This window comes from Schistocerca cancellata, chromosome 6 (assembly GCF_023864275.1).
Source record: "Schistocerca cancellata isolate TAMUIC-IGC-003103 chromosome 6, iqSchCanc2.1, whole genome shotgun sequence".
NCBI classification, from domain to species: domain Eukaryota; kingdom Metazoa; phylum Arthropoda; class Insecta; order Orthoptera; family Acrididae; genus Schistocerca; species Schistocerca cancellata.
The window spans coordinates 324774282-324797459 of NC_064631.1; the positions used below are offsets into that span (position 1 = coordinate 324774282).

Genomic DNA, 23178 nt, shown 5'->3' on the forward strand with positions numbered 1-23178 from the left:
CTGGTGTCTATGGTAACTATAGTGCTTGAAAAATGAGTCAAATGAGTGGAGATAGTGGGGGATACATTAATACCAGTTGATTTTAAGTACAGTTGTTGATTGCATAGGAAAGTTATACAAATGATGGAATGGCTTATGAATAGGCAGGGTTGTCAATTAAAAATTAATGAAAAGTAAGATCACTGCACTGCATTTATTAAAGGAGGAATAAAGAGATACAGTAGGTGTCCAAGGAATTATCTGAAAGTAAGGTGGATACTTTGGAGGAAAGAGGTTTTGTTCTGAATCAGGATATTGGTAATATATGATGGAAGAATTGTTGCTAAGTAATGCGAAGTGGAGTTCCTGGATCTGAGGAGCTGACAATATAACTGGAGTGTGTAGGTCACACTTGGAGGAACTGATTGTAATTGGGGATGCATTTTGCTGACGGAGCATCCCATAGAAAAGCTAAAGTAACCCTAAATATTCATACAGCTATATCAATCTGTTTCTCCTTGACAGCTTCTATTCTGTAGAAGAAATTCTATGTTTGTAATACGTAAAAGGTGGTGGGTAGGAATGACGATTTATTGTGAAAAATGATCCATGGAACATGAAAGTAACTAACTCATTATCATAAATTAGAGGAAGTTTAATGATTGTCACCTAATGACTGAAGTACTCAGTGTTGGTAGACTCATTAATATAGAGGACAATTCATATCAGAAGACGAATGAATGTACTGTCAAACAAAGTCATAGAAGTATGAAACACCTCTCAGTCTTGTGAAAATTCAAATGGATTTGATGAACTGGTAAAATATAATGCGCCAGAGAAAGTGACTGAAGAGTTTGGTAGAAAGTTTCAGGGTGAAAGGTCTTGATATTCCTAGACATTAAAAAATGGAGGTGTTTGATGTTAAAGTTATGAAAGCATAAAGAAGAATCGCTTCCACAATAACAGTTGTTGCCCATATCCTTCAGCTGAGAAAACTTCTGGAAACGAAAATGATAATATGAGAAAATACAGGGTGTTTCAAAAATGACCGGTATATTTGAAACGGCAATAAAAACTAAACGAGCAGCGATAGAAATACACCGTTTGTTGCAATATGCTTGGGACAACAGTACATTTTCAGGCGGACAAACTTTCGAAATTACAGTAGTTACAATTTTCAACAACAGATGGCGCTGCAAGTGATGTGAAAGATATAGAAGACAACGCAGTCTGTGGGTGCGCCATTCTGTACGTCGTCTTTCTGCTGTAAGCGTGTGCTGTTCACAACGTGCAAGTGTGCTGTAGACAACATGGTTTATTCCTTAGAACAGAGGATTTTTCTGGTGTTGGAATTCCACCGCCTAGAACACAGTGTTGTTGCAACAAGACGAAGTTTTCAACGGAGGTTTAATGTAACCAAAGGACCGAAAAGCGATACAATAAAGGATCTGTTTGAAAAATTTCAACGGACTGTGAACGTGACGGATGAACGTGCTGGAAAGGTAGGGCGACCGCGTACGGCAACCACAGAGGGCAACGCGCAGCTAGTGCAGCAGGTGATCCAACAGCGGCCTCGGGTTTCTGTTCGCCGTGTTGCAGCTGCGGTCCAAATGACGCCAACGTCCACGTATTGTCTCATGCGCCAGAGTTTACACCTCTATCCATACAAAATTCAAATGCGGCAACCCCTCAGTGCCGCTACCATTGCTGCACGAGAGACATTCGCTAATGATATAGGATTGATGACGGCGATATGCATGTGGGCAGCATTTGGTTTACTGACGAAGCTTATTTTTACCTGGACGGCTTCGTCAATAAACAGAAGTGGCGCATATGGGGAACCGAAAAGCCCCATGTTGCAGTCCCATCGTCCCTGCATCCTCAAAAAGTACTGGTCTGGGCCGCCATTTCTTCCAAAGGAATCATTGGCCCATTTTTCAGATCCGAAACGATTACTGCATAACGCTATCTGGACATTCTTCGTGAATTTGTGGCGGTACAAACTGCCTTAGACGACACTGCGAACACCTCATGGTTTATGCAAGATGGTGCCCGGCCACATCGCACGGCCGACGTCTTTAATTTCCTGAATGAATATTTCGATGATCATGTGACTGCTTTGGGCTATCCGAAACACGGCGTGGATTGGCCTCCCTATTCGCCAGACATGAACCCCTGTGACTTCTTTCTGTGGGGACACTTGAAAGACCAGGTGTACTGCCAGAATCCAGAAACAATTGAACAGCTGAAGCAGTACATCTCATCTGCATGTGAAGCCATTCCGCCAGACACGTTGTCAAAGGTTTCGGGTAATTTCATTCAGAGACTACGCCATATTATTGCTACGCATGGTGGATATGTGGAAAATATCGTACTATAGAGTTTCCCAGACCGCAGCGCCATCTGTTGTTGAAAATTGTAACTACTGTAATTTCGAAAGTTTGTCTGCCTGAAAATGTACTGTTGTCCCAAGCATATTGCAACAAACGGTGTATTTCTATCGCTGCTCGTTTAGTTTTTATTGCCGTTTCAAATATACCGGTCATTTTTGAAACACCCTTTATATATGTTGAACAGAGACAGAAAAGTAAAGAAGTTACATAATTAGTTATTAACATTATTACTGAGAATATCAGTATTTATTGTATAATAATTACTGTTTTGTTGTTACAGTATCGGTGTTACTTGACATTGTGAGGATGGTAATGGGGGGATGCAATGTGAGATGCTGTATTGATATACAAATCTCAGTGGGTATTTTTTTGCACATTTCCACCCATTAGAATGTCACGCCGCTGTTTTCTCTCTCTTTCTTTTTAAGGGTGGGGGTGAAAATGATAGGTGTGTGTTAGTTGAGATTGTAATGTTATGTTGCATGTACAGCACACAACTTAGGAGAGCTGGAGCTGGGGTGACAGCAGAGCCATCCAGAAATCAGAACCTGGGCCACAGCTGGTGTCAGACAGGAACGCCCTCACTGGGCATTGAGCTGGCCACAAAATTTAAATGATGTTATTACAAAAATTGCAAAGAGTGGAAACATCACTTCTTCTTGTCTGATTGAGGGTCTATGTGAGGTTTCTTAAGAGAGTTAAGCCTAAGCCAGTGCATCAAATGAGGTGATGTATAATGTTCTGGACTTTAATGTTAATATGTGGAAGGAGGAGAACTGTAAAAGTGGCAGACCCATATAGGATCAGCTCCAATTTTTTTTTATTCATTTCAAGTAGAAAATTTAAGTTGGAAATGCATGGACTTCACAGGATTACCGGATTTTATCTATAATTCAACACCGCAAAAACCACTGTACAAATTTGGATGAATAAATAATAATCAGTGGTCCAGTATATACTCTGTTAATTTTTGTAACAGAGAAAATTACATTGCTTACCACCTGTCCAACTGTAAGTGCTCACAATCCCAGTGTCCTAGTAAAAATGAACACTAACTCCATGGCTCTCAAGGGGATTTTGCAGCTTCAGCATCATAATAGGGCCTCTGCATTGTTAGGGGCAACACTGGGAGTCTAAATAATGATCCCTTCACAATGGACATGCAGTGGCATTGTGCTCCTGGTGGATCTGTAAGTCCATATGATTAACGTGTACAGAAGGTGTTGGGTGGTTGGTTGATTGTTGGAGTTAAAGGGACCAAACTGTGAGGTATTCAGCCCATCATCCTACATGTATTGAACTAGGAATAACCCCCAGAAGGATAATAGGAAAGGCACATCCTGAGAAACCCAATTGTAACCAAGATACAATAAGACAGAGATAAAATCAAAGAGAAGTAGGAGGGGAGTAGGATAGGGTAAGGTGGGCAAGCCGCTCTACCCAGAATGTCCTGGGAGCATGGTATGCTGTGGGTTTCCCACCCTCTGCATCTCACCAGCAGCACCTCACTGTCCGTTATCCCAAGGAAATGAGGAACACAGATAAGATGATAAAAAGTTTAGAAAATATAAAACATTAGAAACAGCAAACATTAAACATCAAGGAGAATAAAAATATGGGAAGGATAGGGGCCAAGTCAGACTGCCGAGCAAGAGCCGCCGTGGGACCTGTGCCCCCGAGCAGGTGAGGGGTACCCTCCAACCCCTCACATAGTCCAAGAGGCCAAAGTGCTCCACCACACAGAGATGAGTAGAAACCACTTTCATGGGTGAAACGTAAAACCGGGTCAGCCGTTTTGGCATCGTCCACTAGCACCAGAGGTACCATGTCAGGGAGTTAAGATATCGCCACAAAGAAGCCAAATTTGAGCATCTAGTGGGATGTGGACCACCACCAGACGGGCATGACATCAGCAGTTAAGTGGGTCCTCATGTCACACAATGTGGCTGTGGGTCAGCCAAGTGTGTCCATTGCATAGATGACAAAGGACAGTAGATTACCTGTGAAAAGGGCAAAGGGAAGACTGTCATGTGGTCATGGTCTCCTTTATTGCCCTCAGTTTGTTTGGGGAGTTAAGAATGAATGATTCCAAGGTCCAGACATTCAACAATTTATGGCACAGAGTTGTCCAAAGGACCAGTTCTAGAACACTATTTTCACAATTGGCATCCTGGTAGCCTACTTTGGCAAGTAGTCAGCATGTTCATTCCCTGAGATCCCAACATACCCAAGGGTCCAAATAATGTTGACTAGCCATCCAGCTTGATGGAGGTAAGAAAGAAGATCCTGGATATTTGTGACTAATGGGTGACAAGGGTAGCGCTGGTCTATAGCCTGAAGGCTGCTCAGGGAGTCACTGCATGTTAGAACCATCTTGCCGGTGCAAGAACAAGCATGGCTAAGGGTTCATTTGGTGCCCACCAACTCAGCAAGGAGCATAGTTCACTGTACCCTGCATGTAAAACTGATTCATCCATCACTGATTAAGATGTCACTGTATACCGCTTCCAAACCCAGAAATTCATCAAAGGCAGCCAGGAACAGGTGGCAAAACACTATGGAGTCAAGTGAAGCTTTTGGTCCAAAGGATAAATCAAGACAGATCCAAGGTCTGTGTACACATCATGGGAGCATATGCGGTCCCTGGCAAGAGGCAACAGTGGGGATGTTGGAGTTCAGAGCAGAGACATTGTAGTCGAACTGCAATTGTCATCCCAGTTCTAGGTCTCTGTTGTAGGAGGTGGACCTCCCTACTAGGAAAAAGGACACAGTAGTTTGGGTGCTTAGGAGAGCTGTGAACATGTATAGCATAACTGAGTACCTGCTGTTGGTTCCTGATCTGTAGTGGAGGGTCCCAGCCGTCATGAGTAGGCTGTTCACAAGGCTAGCTCAAAAGCCTCCTGCTGCAAGTTGGACCCTCCCAGTGGTGTATCAGGTCCAGTGACCACAATTCTAAGGGTGATACTGAACCACATGGCAAAAACTCATCATCAAAATGGGATAGGATCAGGGCTTTTGCTGCAAGTTGGACCCCCCAGTGGTGTATCAGGTCCAGTGACCACAATTCTAAGGGTGATACTGAACCATATGGCAAAAACTCATCATCAAAATGGGATAGGATCAGGGCTTTGTAAAGCTGCAGAATGGTCGTGCAGTCTGCACCTTAGTTGGTGTTGTTGAGGCAGCAAAATGTATTAATATGTAGCCAGCACCTTTGCTTAAGCTGGCGAATATGGGGAAGCCACATCAGCCAGGCATTGAAGACCAGTCCCAAAAAGCGATAAGTCTTCATCACACTGAGTAATTGGTCAATAAGGTAAAGCTCTGGTTGTGGATGAACAGTATGATGGTGACTAAAGTTCGAGACCCGAGTCATGGCTATCGAAAACTGAAAGCCGTGGATGAGTGCCCACGACTGCACCTATGAAAGGTGCCCTGGAGTCAGAGTTCACCAACACCCAATTAGAGGAGCAATAGCAAAAATACAAACATCACAAGTGGTTGCCAGAGTCTCCACACATGTAAAGCAGCGAGAATGTGGTCAAGGAGACTGCAATTAGGTGATGATGTCAGTGAAAAGTTGTCCAGATGGCAGACTCTGGGCAAACCGAATTATGAGCAGTGGAATGGCATTGGCAAAAAGTCTCAGACAGAACCAGAAGGCCCTGAGACTCAAGATGCCAGCACAGTCACTGGCTCACCATGCATTTGAGTAACTTACAGAGAACATTGGTGAGACTAACTGGATAACTGCTGTCCATCTCTAGGGGATGCTTGCCCAGTTGCAGTACCAGGACAATGATGCTCACCCGCTATTAAGATGGGAGCTCACCCTCTCACCAGATAAGTTTGGAGATGGTAAGGAGATGATGCTGACAATCCAATGACATGTGTTTGAGCATTTGGTTGTGGATGCAGTCTGGTCCTGAGGTTGTATCAGGGAAAAGGGTTAGGGGACTGAAGAACTCCCACTCAATGAATGGAGCATTACAGGGTTCCAGGTGACGTGTAGTGAAAGATAAGTGCAATTGCTCAACCTACTGTTTAAGGACATGAAAGACAGGTTGATAGGTTTGAGAGGCAGAGGCTCGAGCATAAAGCAGAGCAAAATGTTCAGCTACGGTGTGTGGGTCAGTAAAAACAGTACCGTTTGAGAAATACCAAGTACATCTGTGGAGGACTGGTATCCATAGAGGTATATAATCTTCTCCAAAATCTGCGAAGGAGGCGTACGTGGTCCAATGGTTGAAATATACTGTTCCTTGCATTCTCCCTCCCATTGCTTTATCAACTAACAGACCTCAGCATGGAGCTGCTTAAAGGCAATGAGATGCTCTATTGATGGATGCCACTTATGGCATTGGAGAGCCGATCTCTGATCTCTAATGGTCTTGGCAATTTCCGGGGTCCACCAAGGTACTGCCTTTCGACAGGGGGATCCCGAATAGAGAATCACTAAATCAACTGCTGGTAGAATGGCTGCTGTTACATTCTGGACAACCTCATCAATGCCTCCAATTAGTGAGGAGCACAGAACAACAGTGCAGGTAAAAGCCTTGTGAAGAGCCCAACTAGGTAGGCATGCTGGGGAGTGACGCTGAGGGAGGGACAGGGAGATTGGGAAGTGGTCACTACCACACAGGTCACTGTGGACTCTCCAGTGGATGGATAGGAGAAGACCAGGGCTACAAATAGAAAGATCAATGGCCAAATAAGTTTGTTGTGCCACACTAAAGTGTGCAGAGGCACCAGTATTCAAGAGACAGAGGTTGAGATCTGCCAATAAGTTTTCTATGTCTTTACTGCAGCCAGCGATCATGGTTCCATCCTAAAAAGGGTTATGGGCACTGAAGTCACCCAAGATTAGGACAGGTGTGTGGAGATGAGAACCCAATGCAGAAAATACGTTCCGAGGCACTCCACAACTGGGAGGGAAAAACATTACAGAAGGTAAAATGCTGAAATGCCCTTACCCAAACAGTCAGCCTCCAAAGTTGTGTCAAGAGGAATAAGTTCTCTGTATATACAAAGTGCTATCCAAAATTTATGGGACTGGTACTGCCATCTGTTGAAAACATTACCTTTGGACTAACGGTCACCATCACTCTCAAAGTAGTTCCCATCCGCATGTACACACTGGACCCGCACTTCTGCCACTGGTCAAATGTTTTCGGGAAATTCTGTTCTTTGTGCTTATCACCGCCAATGATGCTTCTTCAATCCTCTCCAAAGTGTTGAATGGACGGCCTTTTAACTTGAGTTACAGTTTTGGGAATAGCGTGAAGTCGCAAGGTGCCAAATCTGACAAGTACGGTGGGTGGGGTACAACCACCATGTTGTTCTTTGCCAAAAATGTCCTGGTAAACAAGGACGTGTGACAGGGCATGTTGTCATGATGCAGCAGCCAGTTCTCTCGACGCCAAAATTCAGGCCGACATTGCCGCATGTTTTTACGGAGCCGTCACATTAGTACACAGAATTCACTGTCTGGTTGGGTGGGATGAATTCTTTGTGTACAATTCCCTTGATATCAAAGAAAATGATCATCATACTCTTCACCTGTCTCACTTTTTTGGGTCTCAGAGAGCCACTCCAGCACACGTGTATGGCTCATGCTCTGCCCCCCAAACACTTGTTGAATCATTGCAAGGTCCTCCGTAGCACTTTTCCCAAGATTTGCACAGAATTTGATACACACACACTGTTCTGTTCGCAGATCCATCGTAAAATTGCCACACACCAGAGTATTATGAAAATCACTGTGGACACGCAACACGTCCTCCCAGCTGAATGCCACTCTGCATACTGACTCATAAGAGATGCAGCTCTTGCCACCTAGTGGCGCAAGATCTACTACTCCTACTTTCCAGATGGCAGCACCAGTCCCAGAAATTTTGGATTCCACCTCGTCTATAGTTCAGAATATACTGGCAAACTCCACCTGATACCTTATCAAAATCAGCATGACTCTTAAAATATCCCAAGTATCCATGAAGGGCAGAGGCCCAAGTTGATGGAAACCAAGTGTCCTGAAAGGCAATGCAGAAAACAGGGGGAGAAGGTTGAGATATGTTGTAGTTCAGGCAGGTAGTGGAAAAATCCACTGCAATTCCGCTGGAGAATTGTGCTGTCAGTATACTGGGAGAGTGTGACGGGACCACAAGACACATAGTTTCTGAAACACATTGTGTGGTGCAACCTGGAGTCTCAGAGGCCACCGGGATCACTGACATGATCACAGGAGCAGAACATATGGGATCAGTTGGCGTGGGGTGCCACCAGAATTTCATTCTTCTTGAAAGACTTCTGTTTGTCTTTCTGTTCTTTAAGGGGTTTGGATGACTGGGAGGGCTTCCCTGAAGTAGTTTCAGGGACTGAAGATCATGAAGCTCTACAACAAGCAGCCTGTGGCTCCCAGGAATGTCCTGAGGGATCCCTTCCTCGCATGAGTAACTGGACGAGGGTGATGGGGCTTTGGGTGGGGGATGGGAATCAGCATTCCCATTGGGTGGAGAGCCATTGATCCCAAAGTGTGTGTGTGGAAGAGGGCGGGGGGAGGGGGGGAAGGGAGCAGCAGGAGGAAAGCCCCCAACCATCAGGGGGCAGGCATGGTCAAGCCCTGAGGGCTCGCTGTAGGACGCTTAATGGAGAAGACTACTGTTTGCAGAGACAGTGACATAACCTTAGGTGTAGCATATGACCTAGAAGCAACCTTATTGTCCTTTGGCCCCCTATGGGCACATTGGACAAAGTGTACACCCTGTCTCTCCAAGTTTGCGTGTAGCTCATCATAAGACTGCATGAGGTGATCATGATGGAAAGTGATGCCTTGTATCATGTTTAGACTATTACAGGGAGCGATAAGTCACCAGAATGTTACCCAGCTTGCCACAAGCAAGCAACACCCATGACTGGGCAAGGGATATTATTCTACTCAAAATTGACCCATCTTCATTTTGGAGATGGGTGCATACTCTTTGGCATACATGGGGAGGTACCAGCTGAGGCACCAACAGTGCACAAGTCCTGCTTGGTCAGGGGGCTGCTACCATGCAGGCACTTAATATCCCCTCCCTCCCTCCCGCTGCTGCCACAATGGGAGCTACTGTGCTGGGTTTTAGGCGTAGGTGTATTACCTTACTGGAAAGGAAGGATGCTTAGGTAGAAAGGCACAAAGGTGAAACAGACACCACATTCAGCAACCTTCCATGCACGATCACACTTCTGAAAAATGGTGGCAGGTCAAACCCCACAAAGGGGGACCACATGTTTTTTAATGAAAAGGTGTATAGAGTGGGGTCTACACCAGAAAACCATCCAATGGAAAGGCATACGGAGAAAGGGATGGTGGAAGTATAGGCTTGTAGCAGAGAAAGGAATGTAATGGTGCAAAAGCTGGTGCCCTGTTGTAGCCAAGCATGTACTCGCAAAGAGCTGTGAGCCCTCAGGGAGGGAGGGGGGGGGGGGGGCACAGAAGGTGTTGATCAATTTTCAAAGAATGCAGGTCAAACGAGGAAGCAGTGGCAAAGCATGAGTTAGCTCGAATGGCCAAGGAAAAGAAAGTTTGGAAAACGGAAATAAGTAACCATAACCAATGTCTTATACAAAAGCTAGGTTGCTAACAATGAAGCTATACTATAGACCAAACCAAAGAACAGGATTTCAGTACAGGAAAGGAAGGAGTAGTGGCTCACAGTTTATTGCTTGCCACACAAGTACTCACACAGCATTTGTGAAGCCGAAGGGGGAACTAAGAAAGAAATAAGTTGTGATTTGTTTAAGTTGTTCCACTGCAGTTGGTTAGATTGGTTTGGAGAAACTGTAGATATATAAAGCAGGATGACTTTGGGAACTCAAATTATGATAAGTTACCTAAATTCAGAGGCTCTAAATTTAAGTCTGTACCCAGTCAAAGACAAACACGGATTTGCAAGCAGGTGCACAATTATACACAGATGCACACATGTGCATATGTACAACTGCTTGAAAAGGAATGCTCAAGTGGAAGAGAGAAGGGAAGAAATCATGGGGAAGGGGTGAGAGGTAAATGAACATTACTTACGGATGTATATTTGAATCTGTCACTGATGGCACCTCATGCTTGAAGTCACCTTTCTGGACACAATCAAAGCAGTCATCACCTGAAAAACAACACAGATATTTCTGGGGTGTGTAACTGAGAATGTGTTATGAATATGTTAAACAAGGAAACAAAGAATAAAAATTTCATTCTGCTCAAAATATAATTTACTTGGGCTGATATCATATTTGAAACATAATGTAGCCACTTTCATATTTTTTATTGTGTGCTCTTAAAGTAATTCCCTTATGCTGTCTCTGAAAACTTGGAATCTTTTTTGTTGTTCATGCTTCTTTAAGCTAAATTTTTTCTATTACTGACAACATTTCTCATTGCACTTAAACTTTTATATTCAGATTTAAATGACTGGCCGTAAGTAAGTGACACAGTATTTAATGAAAAAATGACTAGCGGCCTATACACCATAAAATAATGCAATACAGTGTAATTTATATATTCATATGGCTCATGGAATTGTGAATGTCTTCCAATTGCAGGTCACTTTAGCAGCTTCTGTGTCCGATATCTTACTTGTAACTGTTGTGTTAGGTGACTGAAGTGAGACAGAGAATATTAGTTTGTAACTGTATTAAATGGGAGAAGCAAGAGGGTAAAATTTGTGCCAATACATAGCTTAATCTCCTATAATACCACCAAGGGGGCTGCTGAGAATAATGTTCCCCATCTGGTGGAAGATGTAATGTACCAGTTTACTACACAATACACTTCGATAGTGATGCACTTGCTACTAGATCATGTGAGTGATTATTTTACAAATACAGTTGATATTTTTTGTCATTTATTGTTTATTGGTTTTGTTTCATCATCAGAACTAATGTCATATAAAATTAACATTTCAAAAAAACACAATGTAGATTCTATTTTATGCTAACTCATATTTCAAGAAAAGCAACCAACCACACTAACTTGTATAACTCCTGTTTGGCAACTTATGATCAGGAAGGCATTTGATGTACTTGCATAATTAGTATAAAATTTAACATTATTTGGAATTCATTGTTTGGTAGACCATATTTGTTAAAGTTTGTGTAAAACAACTAACTTTTTCAAAATTATTGTAATAATGTTTTTACATAAACGCCTGATATGGTCAGAATGGAGACAATTATCTGTAAATTTGAATGTTGTACTAAAACTTTTATTTGCCTAAGATAGAAAATTAGAATATTTTTCATTATCTAATAAAACAAATTGTTGTGTCAAAGTTTACTACCATAACACTTTTTAAGTGGAGTTTAATGCAGTACGAATTGAAACAATGTTCCAAAAGGTATTCATTGGTATAAATGCAAAAACAATATGTGGCACTACCTGTCATGTGTTAATTGCTGAGTTGAGTAGCTTTATTTCAGTTATTGTTTAAGTTTATATTCACATCTACATATACATCTATGTGATTACTCTGTTATTCACAATAAAGTCACTGACAGAGGGTTCAATTAACCACCTTCAAGCTGTCCCTATAACGTTCCACTCTCTAACAGCGTGCAGGAGAAACAAGAGCACTTAAATTTTTCTGTGAGAGCCCTGATTTCTCTTATTTTATCATGATGATCATTTCTTCCTATGTAGGTGGGTGCCAACAGAATGTTTATGCAATCGGAGGAGAAAACTGGTGATTGAAATTTCATGAGAAGATCCTGTCATGATGAAAAACACCTTTGTTTTAATGATTGCCACTCAAATTCATATATCACGTCTGTGGCACTATTTCCCCTATTTCACGATAATACAGAACGAGCTGCCCTTCTTTGTACTTTTTCAATGTCATGTGTCAGTCCCGACTGATGTGGATCCCACACTGCACAGCAATACTCCAGAATAGGCCAGACAAGTGTGGTGTAAGCAGTCTCTTTTTAGTAGACATGTTGCACCTTGTAACTGTTCTGCCAATGAATCACAGTCTTTGGTCTGCTCTACCCGCAACATTTTCTATGTGACCATTCCAATTTAGATTATTTGTAATTGTAATCTCTAAGTATCTAGTTGAATTTAGAGCTTTCAGATTTATGCGACTTATAGCGTAATCGAAATTTAGCAGATTTCTTTTAGTACTCATGTGAATAACTTCACACTTTTCTTTATTCAGGGTCAGTTGCCACTTTTCACACCACACAGATATCTTATCTCTGTTCTGTACAGAGTGTGTCCAGTCTATAATGAACCAAGTTCATTTGGTTAAAATCATTTTTTTTAAGAAAAGGAAAACTGAATTCATCATTTTGGAGACTGCTTGTAGGAGATCCAACAAGCGAAAGCCATGGTATATTACATTTTCAAACTACTGGAAGAAGTTTGATGTGTGATAACTACAACAAATACATTTTCATACTATGATTCTCAAAGAATTTGTTTTGTCATAATTAACAAAGTCGTAACAGTTATGTAAAATGTAAAGATAAACTGTGAGGTCAGATTTAAATTTATCTATAGTCAGGTATTTAAGTGTGAAATCAGTGCTTTTGTTATTCATATGATATATCAGAAATGTTATCAGCTATGATGAGTTTCATACATACAGGAAATACCTGGTACTTACTATTTCACTTTGACTTTAAATTAATTAGTGCACATGAGAAATCAAGCAGACTAAGTTTTGTGCAAATGAGAGCACATAAGGATGATGATGATGATAATGATGAATTATGGCATATTTGTCAGAAATAATGATGTACTGGAATAAGTAGAATAAGTAAGTTATTATTAGTGCTCTGCTATCACTAAATTTAAAGTATATTCATCAGATCACACAGAAATGTTGAGAAAATAAATTTCTGCATGGTGGAGAATTAGTTGTGTTTGAGGTACTTAGTGAACTTGATTGCCAGGAAAGGCAAGTGAATAATAGCAACAACTTTCTTAGCTTTTGGCCAAAGCCTTCTTCAGAAAAGAGAGGAGAAAAAAACCACACACACACACACACACACACACACACACACACACGACCACCATCTCCGGCCGCTTTTGGCTTTGTTCCTGTCCGCATCTCAACGTGTGATCGTTACAGTGAGTAGCAACATATCCTTTTCAAAATCGTTGATATTCCAACCTGGATTTTCTGTTGTCTGAAGGTACTACTGTAAAAATTGTGGGGAACACTGTTTAAAAGGTAGAAAATGAAAGCATTACTGTTATCACTGCCCATTTAAAAAGTCCGCCTGTCTCAGTTTGTACATAGTAGCACTAAGTTGTTTAATTTTAAGAATCAATCTTGTTTATGTAGTAACCAAAGAATTTCTACTAGTTCCATGAGTGTGACTGTGGAGTTTACATCCACATGAATTCTGTAGTGACGTAAAAAATTTACAGGAATGTTTTCATTTTAATGTTGATGTGTGCCATTGTAGTTAACTCTAGTTCACATGTATTTTTATCTGGAACCCATGCGTCTACAGTACTACATGCTCTTATAACAAAATCTTTTGAGTAATTACGCATTTAAAATGAACAATATGCTTCTGCTTCAATACCTGTACATGATGGCTAATAATATATTAAAATACAGCTGTTTGACTTGCTATATACATTATTTTTGCCCTGATTATATTAGATTTATTCTCACAGAAAATACCGACTGTGAACTGCATCCAGTACTATGGTTCAACATGAAACTGAATGACAAAGGCAAGAACTGGGACTGGACCAGAGTGAATGATAACAGAGACACAAAAGAAAGAAATGGGCAACCAAGATGAACCTGAACGAATTGATAATCATATCAGATAATGCCAGTTCACCTAGAAAACAAAATAATTTATGAAATATGTCTTCATAACTGAATTAATAATCATTCTTATTAAAGCCTAGTATTTTCTGTGAGAAAATAATTCCTCATAAGAAATAGAAATTTTGCCATGTATTTTCTTTACAAACAGAAAGGCTATATGTTATACTGCTTTCACATCTCTTATGTATGTATCATGATCCTGTTGTGTCCAAATCATTTAATATATTTTGCATAACTAATTTAATAATGTTGTCTCACAGAAGGTAGTTATTTCCTATTCAACTGAGTTAAAGTAATTTGTAAGAGAATAACTTATCATCATGTTTCTTACCATTTTGCAATTTTTTACTTACTGTATTTCTTCATTAGCAAAAATCATTGTAAATTAAACATCATTCACAGCAGTTTTGTTTCATTTCCACGACAACACAAATAACAACACTTTGTAGGAAGGTTTGTACCCAGTTATATCCACATAGAACTATTTGGCCAGGTGTCAATTTCTTTTAAACATATCCTCTTGCTCTGGTACATGCAGTTTCTGGCAGAATCTCATGCTCAAGGTATATGATATTCTAGGGGGAGGTGGGTAATTATTTGGAATTAACTGTTTAAAAGATCATATTTCTTGAAATTTGTGTAAAAAGACTAACTTTTCCAAGAGTTGAGCACTTTTATTTCAGGTGCTGTTTTAGTTCAAGTTCTGTACAGCATGTGTCCCATCTGTAATAAATGGCGTTTGTTTAATTAAAATCAGAATATTGTTAACCCTCGCATTACCAAGTGGGGTATTCTGATTACCCCAGGTTGATTTTTTCCCGATAATAATGTTCTCTGAAGGGCCACATGTCTGTGGTTTCATGACTTTGTGCTAAAATGATTTACATTGAATTCACACTCACAGCTGTCTAATTTATTTGATTTTATCATTGTTATTCAAGTCATTTATTGGTGGGATTGTGAGACTACCCGGCTTGGTATGAAACGTCTTATTTTCTTATTTGTAGAAAGAGAAGATTTTGGGAAATATATTTGTCATTCATCTTCTTTGTTGAGTTTTGCCATAGATCCAATGTCTGTTATTGTTGCTGGTTACTATTGTCGAGCTGAATTTGACATTCACTGCTGAGCTAACATTACACAAGTCAGTATTTCATCTGCATGTAAGGCTGTCCAAAGGACTTTCTAGCGAAGAGATCAATTCTGATGTCAGTGATGATGAAAATGAATGGGACATTGATCATGAACTGAATGAATATATGGAACCTCTTGACAAAGACCATATCATAGCATCAGATGAAGCTGATGATGAAATACAAAAGACACTAAACATTCATGTGAACAAGTAGAAGAAGACACTGGAGATTTGTTTGTTTCTAGAAGTGGACTACAATTTTCTAGTAAACCACCAAAAGGTGGGCGGTGTCCACGTCACAACATTTTGAATGTAATCCCTGGCCCAGCGAATGATGGAAAAACACTCAAAACAATAACAGATCCATTTTTATTATTTATCTCACTGGAAAGCGTGAGCATCATTGTAGAAGAAACGAACAGGGAAGCCAAACAAGTAATTTCTTTGTGGAATGCAGCACATTCTTGGAACAAAATGACATGGAGAGAGAAATATGCAACTGAAGTGTACGTTGTATTAGCAATTCTAATACGAGCTGGTCAAACTCAAGGACATCGCACATGTGCCTCCGATCTGTGGGGAGGTAATGTTGCCTTTCGGCAACCATTCTTTTCTGCTGCCATGTCAAGAAACTGATTTTTGTCTATACTGGAATTCTTGCGATTTGACAACAGAGACACAAGAAAACAGAGAATTGAAGAAACCAAGGACAAGCTACAAGCCATCAGAGTAGTGTCAGACAAATTTCCATCTAACTTTTGCAAGAACTTCTATACTTATGAATACGTGACAATTGATGAACAATTAGCAATGTACTGAGGAAACTGCCCTTTTAGGTTTTATATGAAGAGCAAACCTAGCAAGTATGGCATTAAAATTCGAGTTTGTGCTGATTTGAAGACATCTTAGTTATTACAGATCCAAATTTGTGCAGGAATAGTGGGCAATACTCAGGAAGTGAATCAAGAACAGAGAGTTGTTTTGGATCTAATGGAAACATTTCTGAATAACGGTCATGGTGTAACAACTGATAATTTTTTCACCAGTTTTCCACTGGCTACTGAACTAGTAAAACGAAACGTGACATTGGTTGGTACCTTGCGTTCCAATAAGAAAGAGATTCCAAAGGAATTCTTGCCAAACAGAAAGAGAGAAGTTCACTCTTCAACGTTTGGTTTCACAAATGACTTGACCCTAGTTTCCTATGTTCCAAAGAAGGGGAAGGCAGTAATACTACTCTCTACTCAGCATAATGAGAGACAAGTGAGTGGTGAAGAAAGTGAACACAAACCCGAATCATACTGCACTACAACAAAACCAAAGGTGCTGTAGATAATGGGGACAAAATGACAAGAGAATACAGTTGTGTTAGAGGAACGAGGTGGTGGCCACTAAGAATCTTCATGGAAATGATAGATATTGCAGCAATGAATGCATATATTCTGTACACTCAAGGATTTCCTGAGTGGCAGAAGAATAACCGAAGCTGACATGGTAGAGACAAGCTCCTGGACATCCTTACACATCTGAACTCCATACATCCCAACTTCCAATTCACAATGGAGACCAAAGCAGAAGGAAGATTACCTTTCCTGGACATCATGGTCAAGAGAAGAGCTGATGACTCGTTGGATCACTGTGTTTACAGGAAGAAAACACACACTGATCTGTATTTCCATACAGACAGCTGACACCACCCTTCTCAGAGAAATGGGGTTCTAAGAATGCTGATACAAGAAATGGAGTTCTAAAAACACTGGTACACAGGGTGCACATCATCTCAGACGGAGAGAGTCTGCCCCAGGAGCTGGAACACCTCAGAACTGTATTCCAAAAGAACGGGTACTCAGAATGGCAGATTAGACGAACTCTCCACCCCACCACTGCAGTACAACCTTTGCAGACAGAAGACGTCTCAGAGGAGGAAGTAGCCACCGCATTTATTCCATACACTGGTGCACTGTCAGGGAAAATTGGATGCATATTAAAGAAACACAGAGTTAAAATTGTCTTTTGCCCACCCAGTAAAACAAGAGTGTTATTGGGAAATGTGGAAGGCCTGTCAGTGTGGTAAGACTTATATTGGACAGACAGAGTGCACCATCGAAGACCGTTGCCGGGAACATCAAAGGCACACACGACTGAAATATCGTAACAAGTCGGCGTTTGCAGAGCACTGTTTTTCTGAAAGGCACGAGATCGATTATGAGTGTACCAAGATCTTGGCCCAGACTTCGAAATACTGGGACAGCATTGTCAGAGAGGCCATCGAAATTCGCACCAGGGACAAACTCATCAACCGAGACTGTGGTTATAATCATAGCAAGGCACGGGAATCAGCACTGAGTATAATTAAGGAGACACTCAGCAACGAAAACGATCTGGCAAGCTGGGAGGACATAGCAGCTACACCGATGCTGCCACAGATACCGACCCCTGCATCTCTACAACTGCCGACGTGAGTACAGGGGCGCGGACCACTGAGGGAATGGCCCGTGGGGAAGGGGATATAAGGTGGCTGCCCAGCCTCAGGAGCTCAGTTCATCAGTGCACGTGATGATGGCGACACGTCTGATCACCAAAATATTGTGCCCGCTGGACACTATGAATCAGCAGTACACCAGTGGTCTCTTGGGTCAACAAATAAGCCAGTAGAAACTGAAGAATCACAGTAATATTCTGACAGAAGTGTTATCGCCTCCAGGGGATCACTACACTACTAAGTAAATAAAATAAAAATGGAATACATCTAAAAATGATAAAGTATGAAATTTTAGTACGAGCAAGCTACCTATTCATGGCAGGTAAATATCAAAACAACAATATGTAATCGCTGAGTCTAAGTCTTAATTGATTTACTCCAAAAAATTCACTACTGTCAACAATGCCTGCCCTCATGGCTGCCCTGTACTCATTGCTGCACTTAATTGCACCCTTGCGTGCTGCAGACCATGCGATTTGTGGTTTAATGAAGCACAAGTTAGCATGCTATCATCAAACCATTGCAGGGCAGAGGCCTCGTAAGACAGATTAATGCATGAAATTAAGTTAGTATGTAATTATGAAAAAATATGGTGTAAAATAGATAGGTAACACTATTATGTAACACTGTTAGTCTAATTACAGACAGATTGGTTTTCATTTCTGAATTAAGTACCGGTAACATATGTGAATACAATCTGTATTTTCACAAAAGAGAAAGGTTGGCCCTCAGTTTTAAAGACTATAACACCAGATCTAATTTTGTGCTTAGATTTATGTATATAATTGATTTGATAATTTATTTTGACTACGTCTAGTTAGTATCTTTTATTATAGGGCAAAATCAGTAATTGTTTCGTAACTTAAATTCTATTGTTGACATATAAACACATATAAATTCTGTACTAATTATAAACATTTGGAAGACAAAATACTAGTAATCTTAAAGTATCTATTTGGCTCTATTGGAAAACATGTTAGCCAAACCAGCCCTGAATTAATTCCAAAGTAATTAACAGTTTTGTCAAAAGTATTGTTTGCAAAATTACATTTGTTAATTTCATGATTCAAACAAATAATTCGGCTTAACCCCTGTAGTAGAAGAAACTGTTAAAAAGAACCAATTTTTTGATATATTCAGATAATTTGATGAGTTAAGATTTAATTGTAATTTCTGTAAATTTAACTTCAAACAATGTGTAATTTCAGTACCTATTATTGTGAGGATATATGAGGGCCCAGTTTTTGGTCACGAGACAGTCAGTCCATGGCCGAGTTTCAGACGAGGAACCTGTGTTGGTTAGAATGACAACAATGCTTCAACTTAACTGTGGAATAAGTGTTAAACAAGTAGGCTGTGTGTAACAATAACGATAGTGTCTGCTCCATACGAACCTTTCTATTCTTCAAGAACTGTGAACTTTGTGGTTAGGTGTTTACTGCTCATAGATGTTCAATAGTAAAATATTGTAGCATATATATATATATGTCTTTCTTAGAAGAAAGATTAAGGAAAACCTACGTTTCTAGCATTTGTAGACTTAGAGAAAGCTTTTGACAATGTGACTGGAATACTCTCTTTCAAATTCTAAAGGTGACAGGGGTAAAATACAGGGAGCGAAAGGCTATTTACAATTTGTACAGAAACCAGATGGCAGTTATAAGAGTCGAGGGACATGAAAGGGAAGCAGTGGTTGGGAAGGGAGTAAGACAGGGTTGTAGCCTCTCCCCAATGTTATTCAATCTGTATATTGAGCAAGCAGTAAAGGAAACAAAAGAAAAATTTGGAGTAGGTTTTAAAATCCACGGAGAAGAAATAAGAACTTTGAGGTTCGCCGATGACATTGTAATTCTGTCAGAGACAGCAAAGGACTTGGAAGAGCAGTTGAACGGAATGGATGGTGTCTTGAAGGGAGGATATAAGATGAACATCAACAAAAGCAAAACGCGGATAATGGAATGTAGTCGAATTAAGTCGGGTGATGCTGAGGGTATTAGATTAGGAAATGAGACACTTAAAGTAGTAAAGGAGTTTTGCTATTTGGGGAGCAAAATAACTGATGATGGTCGAAGTAGAGAGGATATAAAATGTAGACTGGCAATGGCAAGGAAAGCGTTTCTGAAGAAGAGAAATTTGTTAACATCTAGTATAGATTTAAGTGTCAGGAAGTCATTTCTGAAAGTATTTGTATGGAGTGTAGCCATGTATGGAAGTGAAACATGGACGGTAAATAGTTTGGACAAGAAGAGAATAGAAGCTTTCGAAATGTGGTGCTACAGAAGAATGCTGAAGATTAGATGGGTAGATCACATAACTAATGAGGAAGTATTGAATAGGATTGGGGAGAAGAGAAGTTTGTGGCACAACTTGACTAGAAGAAGGGATCGGTTGGTAGGACATGTTCTGAGGCATCAAGGGATCACCAATTTAATATTGGAGGGCAGCGTGGAGGGTAAAAATCGTAGGGGGAGACCAAGAGATGAATACACTAAGCAGATTCAGAAGGATGTAGGTTGCAGTAGGTACTGGGAGATGAAGAAGCTTGCACAGGATAGAGTAGCTTGGAGAGCTGCATCAAACCAGTCTCAGGACTGAAGACCACCACAACAACAACAACAACAATGTTGAGGTTTGCATGCACACTATTAATAAGGCTTATCGAAAGTTAAACAATAATGCACTGTATTATTAGGGGGTTGTGAAAAGTGAAATTAAAGTACTGTCAAATGTAACTGTACACCCATTGGCTACATTAATTACAGTAGTCAGTGTCAGAATCCACAACCCATTTTTCAGCAAGTGTAGCAACGCAGTACGTCGACACCGAGGACAACAAACGAAGAAATAAATAAAAGCAGGAGGAACCACTACAAGCAAAGCTGTCAGTGAAGAAATTAACTAAACAAATTACATCAAACTTTTCAAAAATATAAAAGATGTTAGGCAAAACTAGAAATAATATTTTTTCACTCTTTAAGGTTAATTTATTACTTACTTATAGATTTTTGTAAAATTTAGTAGTCCATATTAGCTTCAGTTTTAATATTTATTGTGTTTTTTAACAATATAAATTTAAAATTATAGATAACCTGAAAGTGTTCTTTGATTAATCAATATATGGTCTTTTCTTTGATAGTTGTCTGCCTGATGTTACCTTTGACAATGTGCATTTACAGTGTATCTACATCTACATCTACATCTACATCCATACTCCACAAGCCACCTGACGGTGTGTGGCGGAGGGTACCTTGAGTACCTCTATCGGTTCTCCCTTCTATTCCAGTCTCGTATCGTTCATGGAAAGAAGGATTGTCGGTATGCCTCTGTGTGGGCTCTAATCTCTCTGATTTTATCCTCATGGTCTCTCCGCGAGATATACGTAGGAGGGAGCAATATACTGCTTGACTCTTCGGTGAAGGTATGTTCTCGAAACTTTAACAAAAGCCCGTACCGAGCTACTGAGCGTCTCTCCTGCAGAGTCTTCCACTGGAGTTTATCTATCATCTCCGTAACGCTTTCGCAATTACTAAATGATCCTGTAACAAAGCGCGCTGCTCTCCGTTGGATCTTCTCTATATCTTCTATCAACCCTATCTGATACGGATCCCACACTGCTGAGCAGTATTCAAGCAGTGGGCGAACAAGCATAATGTAACCTACTTCCTTTGTTTTCGGATTGCATTTCCTTAGGATTCTTCCAATGAATCTCAGTCTGGCATCTGCTTTACCGATGATCAACATTATATGATCATTCCATTTTAAATCACTCCTAATGCGTACTCCCAGATAATTTATGGTATTAACTGCTTCCAGTTGCTGACCTGCTATTTTGTAGCTAAATGATAAAGGATCTATCTTTCTGTGTATTCGCAGCACATTACACTTGTCTACATTGAGATTCAATTGCCATTCCCTGCACCATGCGTCAATTCGCTGCAGATCCTCCTGCATTTCAGTAAAATTTTCCATTGTTACAACCTCTCGATACACCACAGCATCATCTGCAAAAAGCCTCAGTGAACTTCCTATGTCATCCACCAGGTCATTTATGTATATTGTGAATAGCAACGGTCCTATGACACTCCCCTGTGGCACACCTGAAATCACTCTTACTTCAGAAGACTTCTCTCCATTGAGAATGACATGCTGCGTCCTGTTATCTAGGAACTCCTCAATCCAATCACACAATTGGTCTGATAGTCCATATGCTCTTACTTTGTTCATTAAACGACTGTGGGGAACTGTATCGAACGCCTTGCGGAAGTCAAGAAACACGGCATCTACCTGTGAACCCGTGTCTATGGCCCTCTGAGTCTCGTGGACGAATAGCGCGAGCTGGGTTTCACATGACCGTCTTTTTCGAAACCCATGCTGATTCCTACAGATTAGATTTCTAGTCTCCAGAAAAGTCATTATACTCGAACACAATACATGTTCCAAAATTCTACAACTTGAAAACAGTCTTTTCTCACATTTTATACTCTATTTATGCTGAAAATGTATTGTGTACATGATTAGCACAAGCCTGGTATTTTGATAAAACTACTAGTTTACCAATTTTATAAAGTACCTGTTGTTCTGCTATTATCAGCACAGAAATAATGACAAGTGTTACAGGGTAAATCTACAACTAAGAGCCAATACCTTAATACAGGTAACTGAATGATAGCCAGTAGGAATGATTATTGAGAGTTACTATGAAATTATGAGACAACTCTTGGACATTACTTACCTTCAGAAGACAAAATTTCAGTACTGCCAACAGACATGTTTAGAAGTACACACACTATCCCAGCTTTCAGAACTAATAGTTGCTTCCTTGAGGAGGAGAGAGGGATACATTGGGGGTGGTTAAAACACGTGCAGGTCACTCAGACCCTAAGATGAGAGGGATATACCTGCTGTAAGGGTGAGGAAATACAAAGACGAAGAAGGGGGTGGGACACTGCCAGACTGAGTAGGGAATCAATTACTACTAACTTTTATTTTGAATTTCTACATTTCCCAGTTTATTGACCATTTTGCTGACAGTTGGCTGTAAATCTTTGTACTATAAAACAGAACCATACTCCCTAGACAAGAAGTATACAATGAAAATATTTTTATATTTTAAGTGTAGTTGTGTGAATCGTCTGATACCGATTTTTATTTTTAGCCACTAATATGAAAAACACATTAGGGATGAAACTGTTATTCCTAAGAAATTAATCTCTTTTTCTGGATTTCTAACATCATTGTCATCCAAAATATTTACACAGCAAAATTACGCCATAAAAAAATCTTTGGTTTTACATGTTGTACTTTCATATCAATTCTCTCACGAAAGCACCTGTTTGCACTTACCTGAATGCTCCTTTCTTT

At 40.4% G+C, this 23178-nt stretch overlaps 1 protein-coding gene across 2 annotated transcripts in view; it reads right to left on the reverse strand.

Annotated features, from left to right (window-relative positions):
• LOC126190994 (uncharacterized) overlaps positions 1-23178 on the reverse strand; it is a 130436-nt gene that overhangs the window by 95052 nt on the left and 12206 nt on the right. For both annotated transcript variants that reach the window (XM_049931671.1, XM_049931672.1), the window contains exon 2: positions 10435-10513. In XM_049931671.1, the coding sequence (XP_049787628.1) occupies positions 10435-10513 (79 nt within the window). The remainder of the gene's footprint in view (positions 1-10434; positions 10514-23178) is intronic.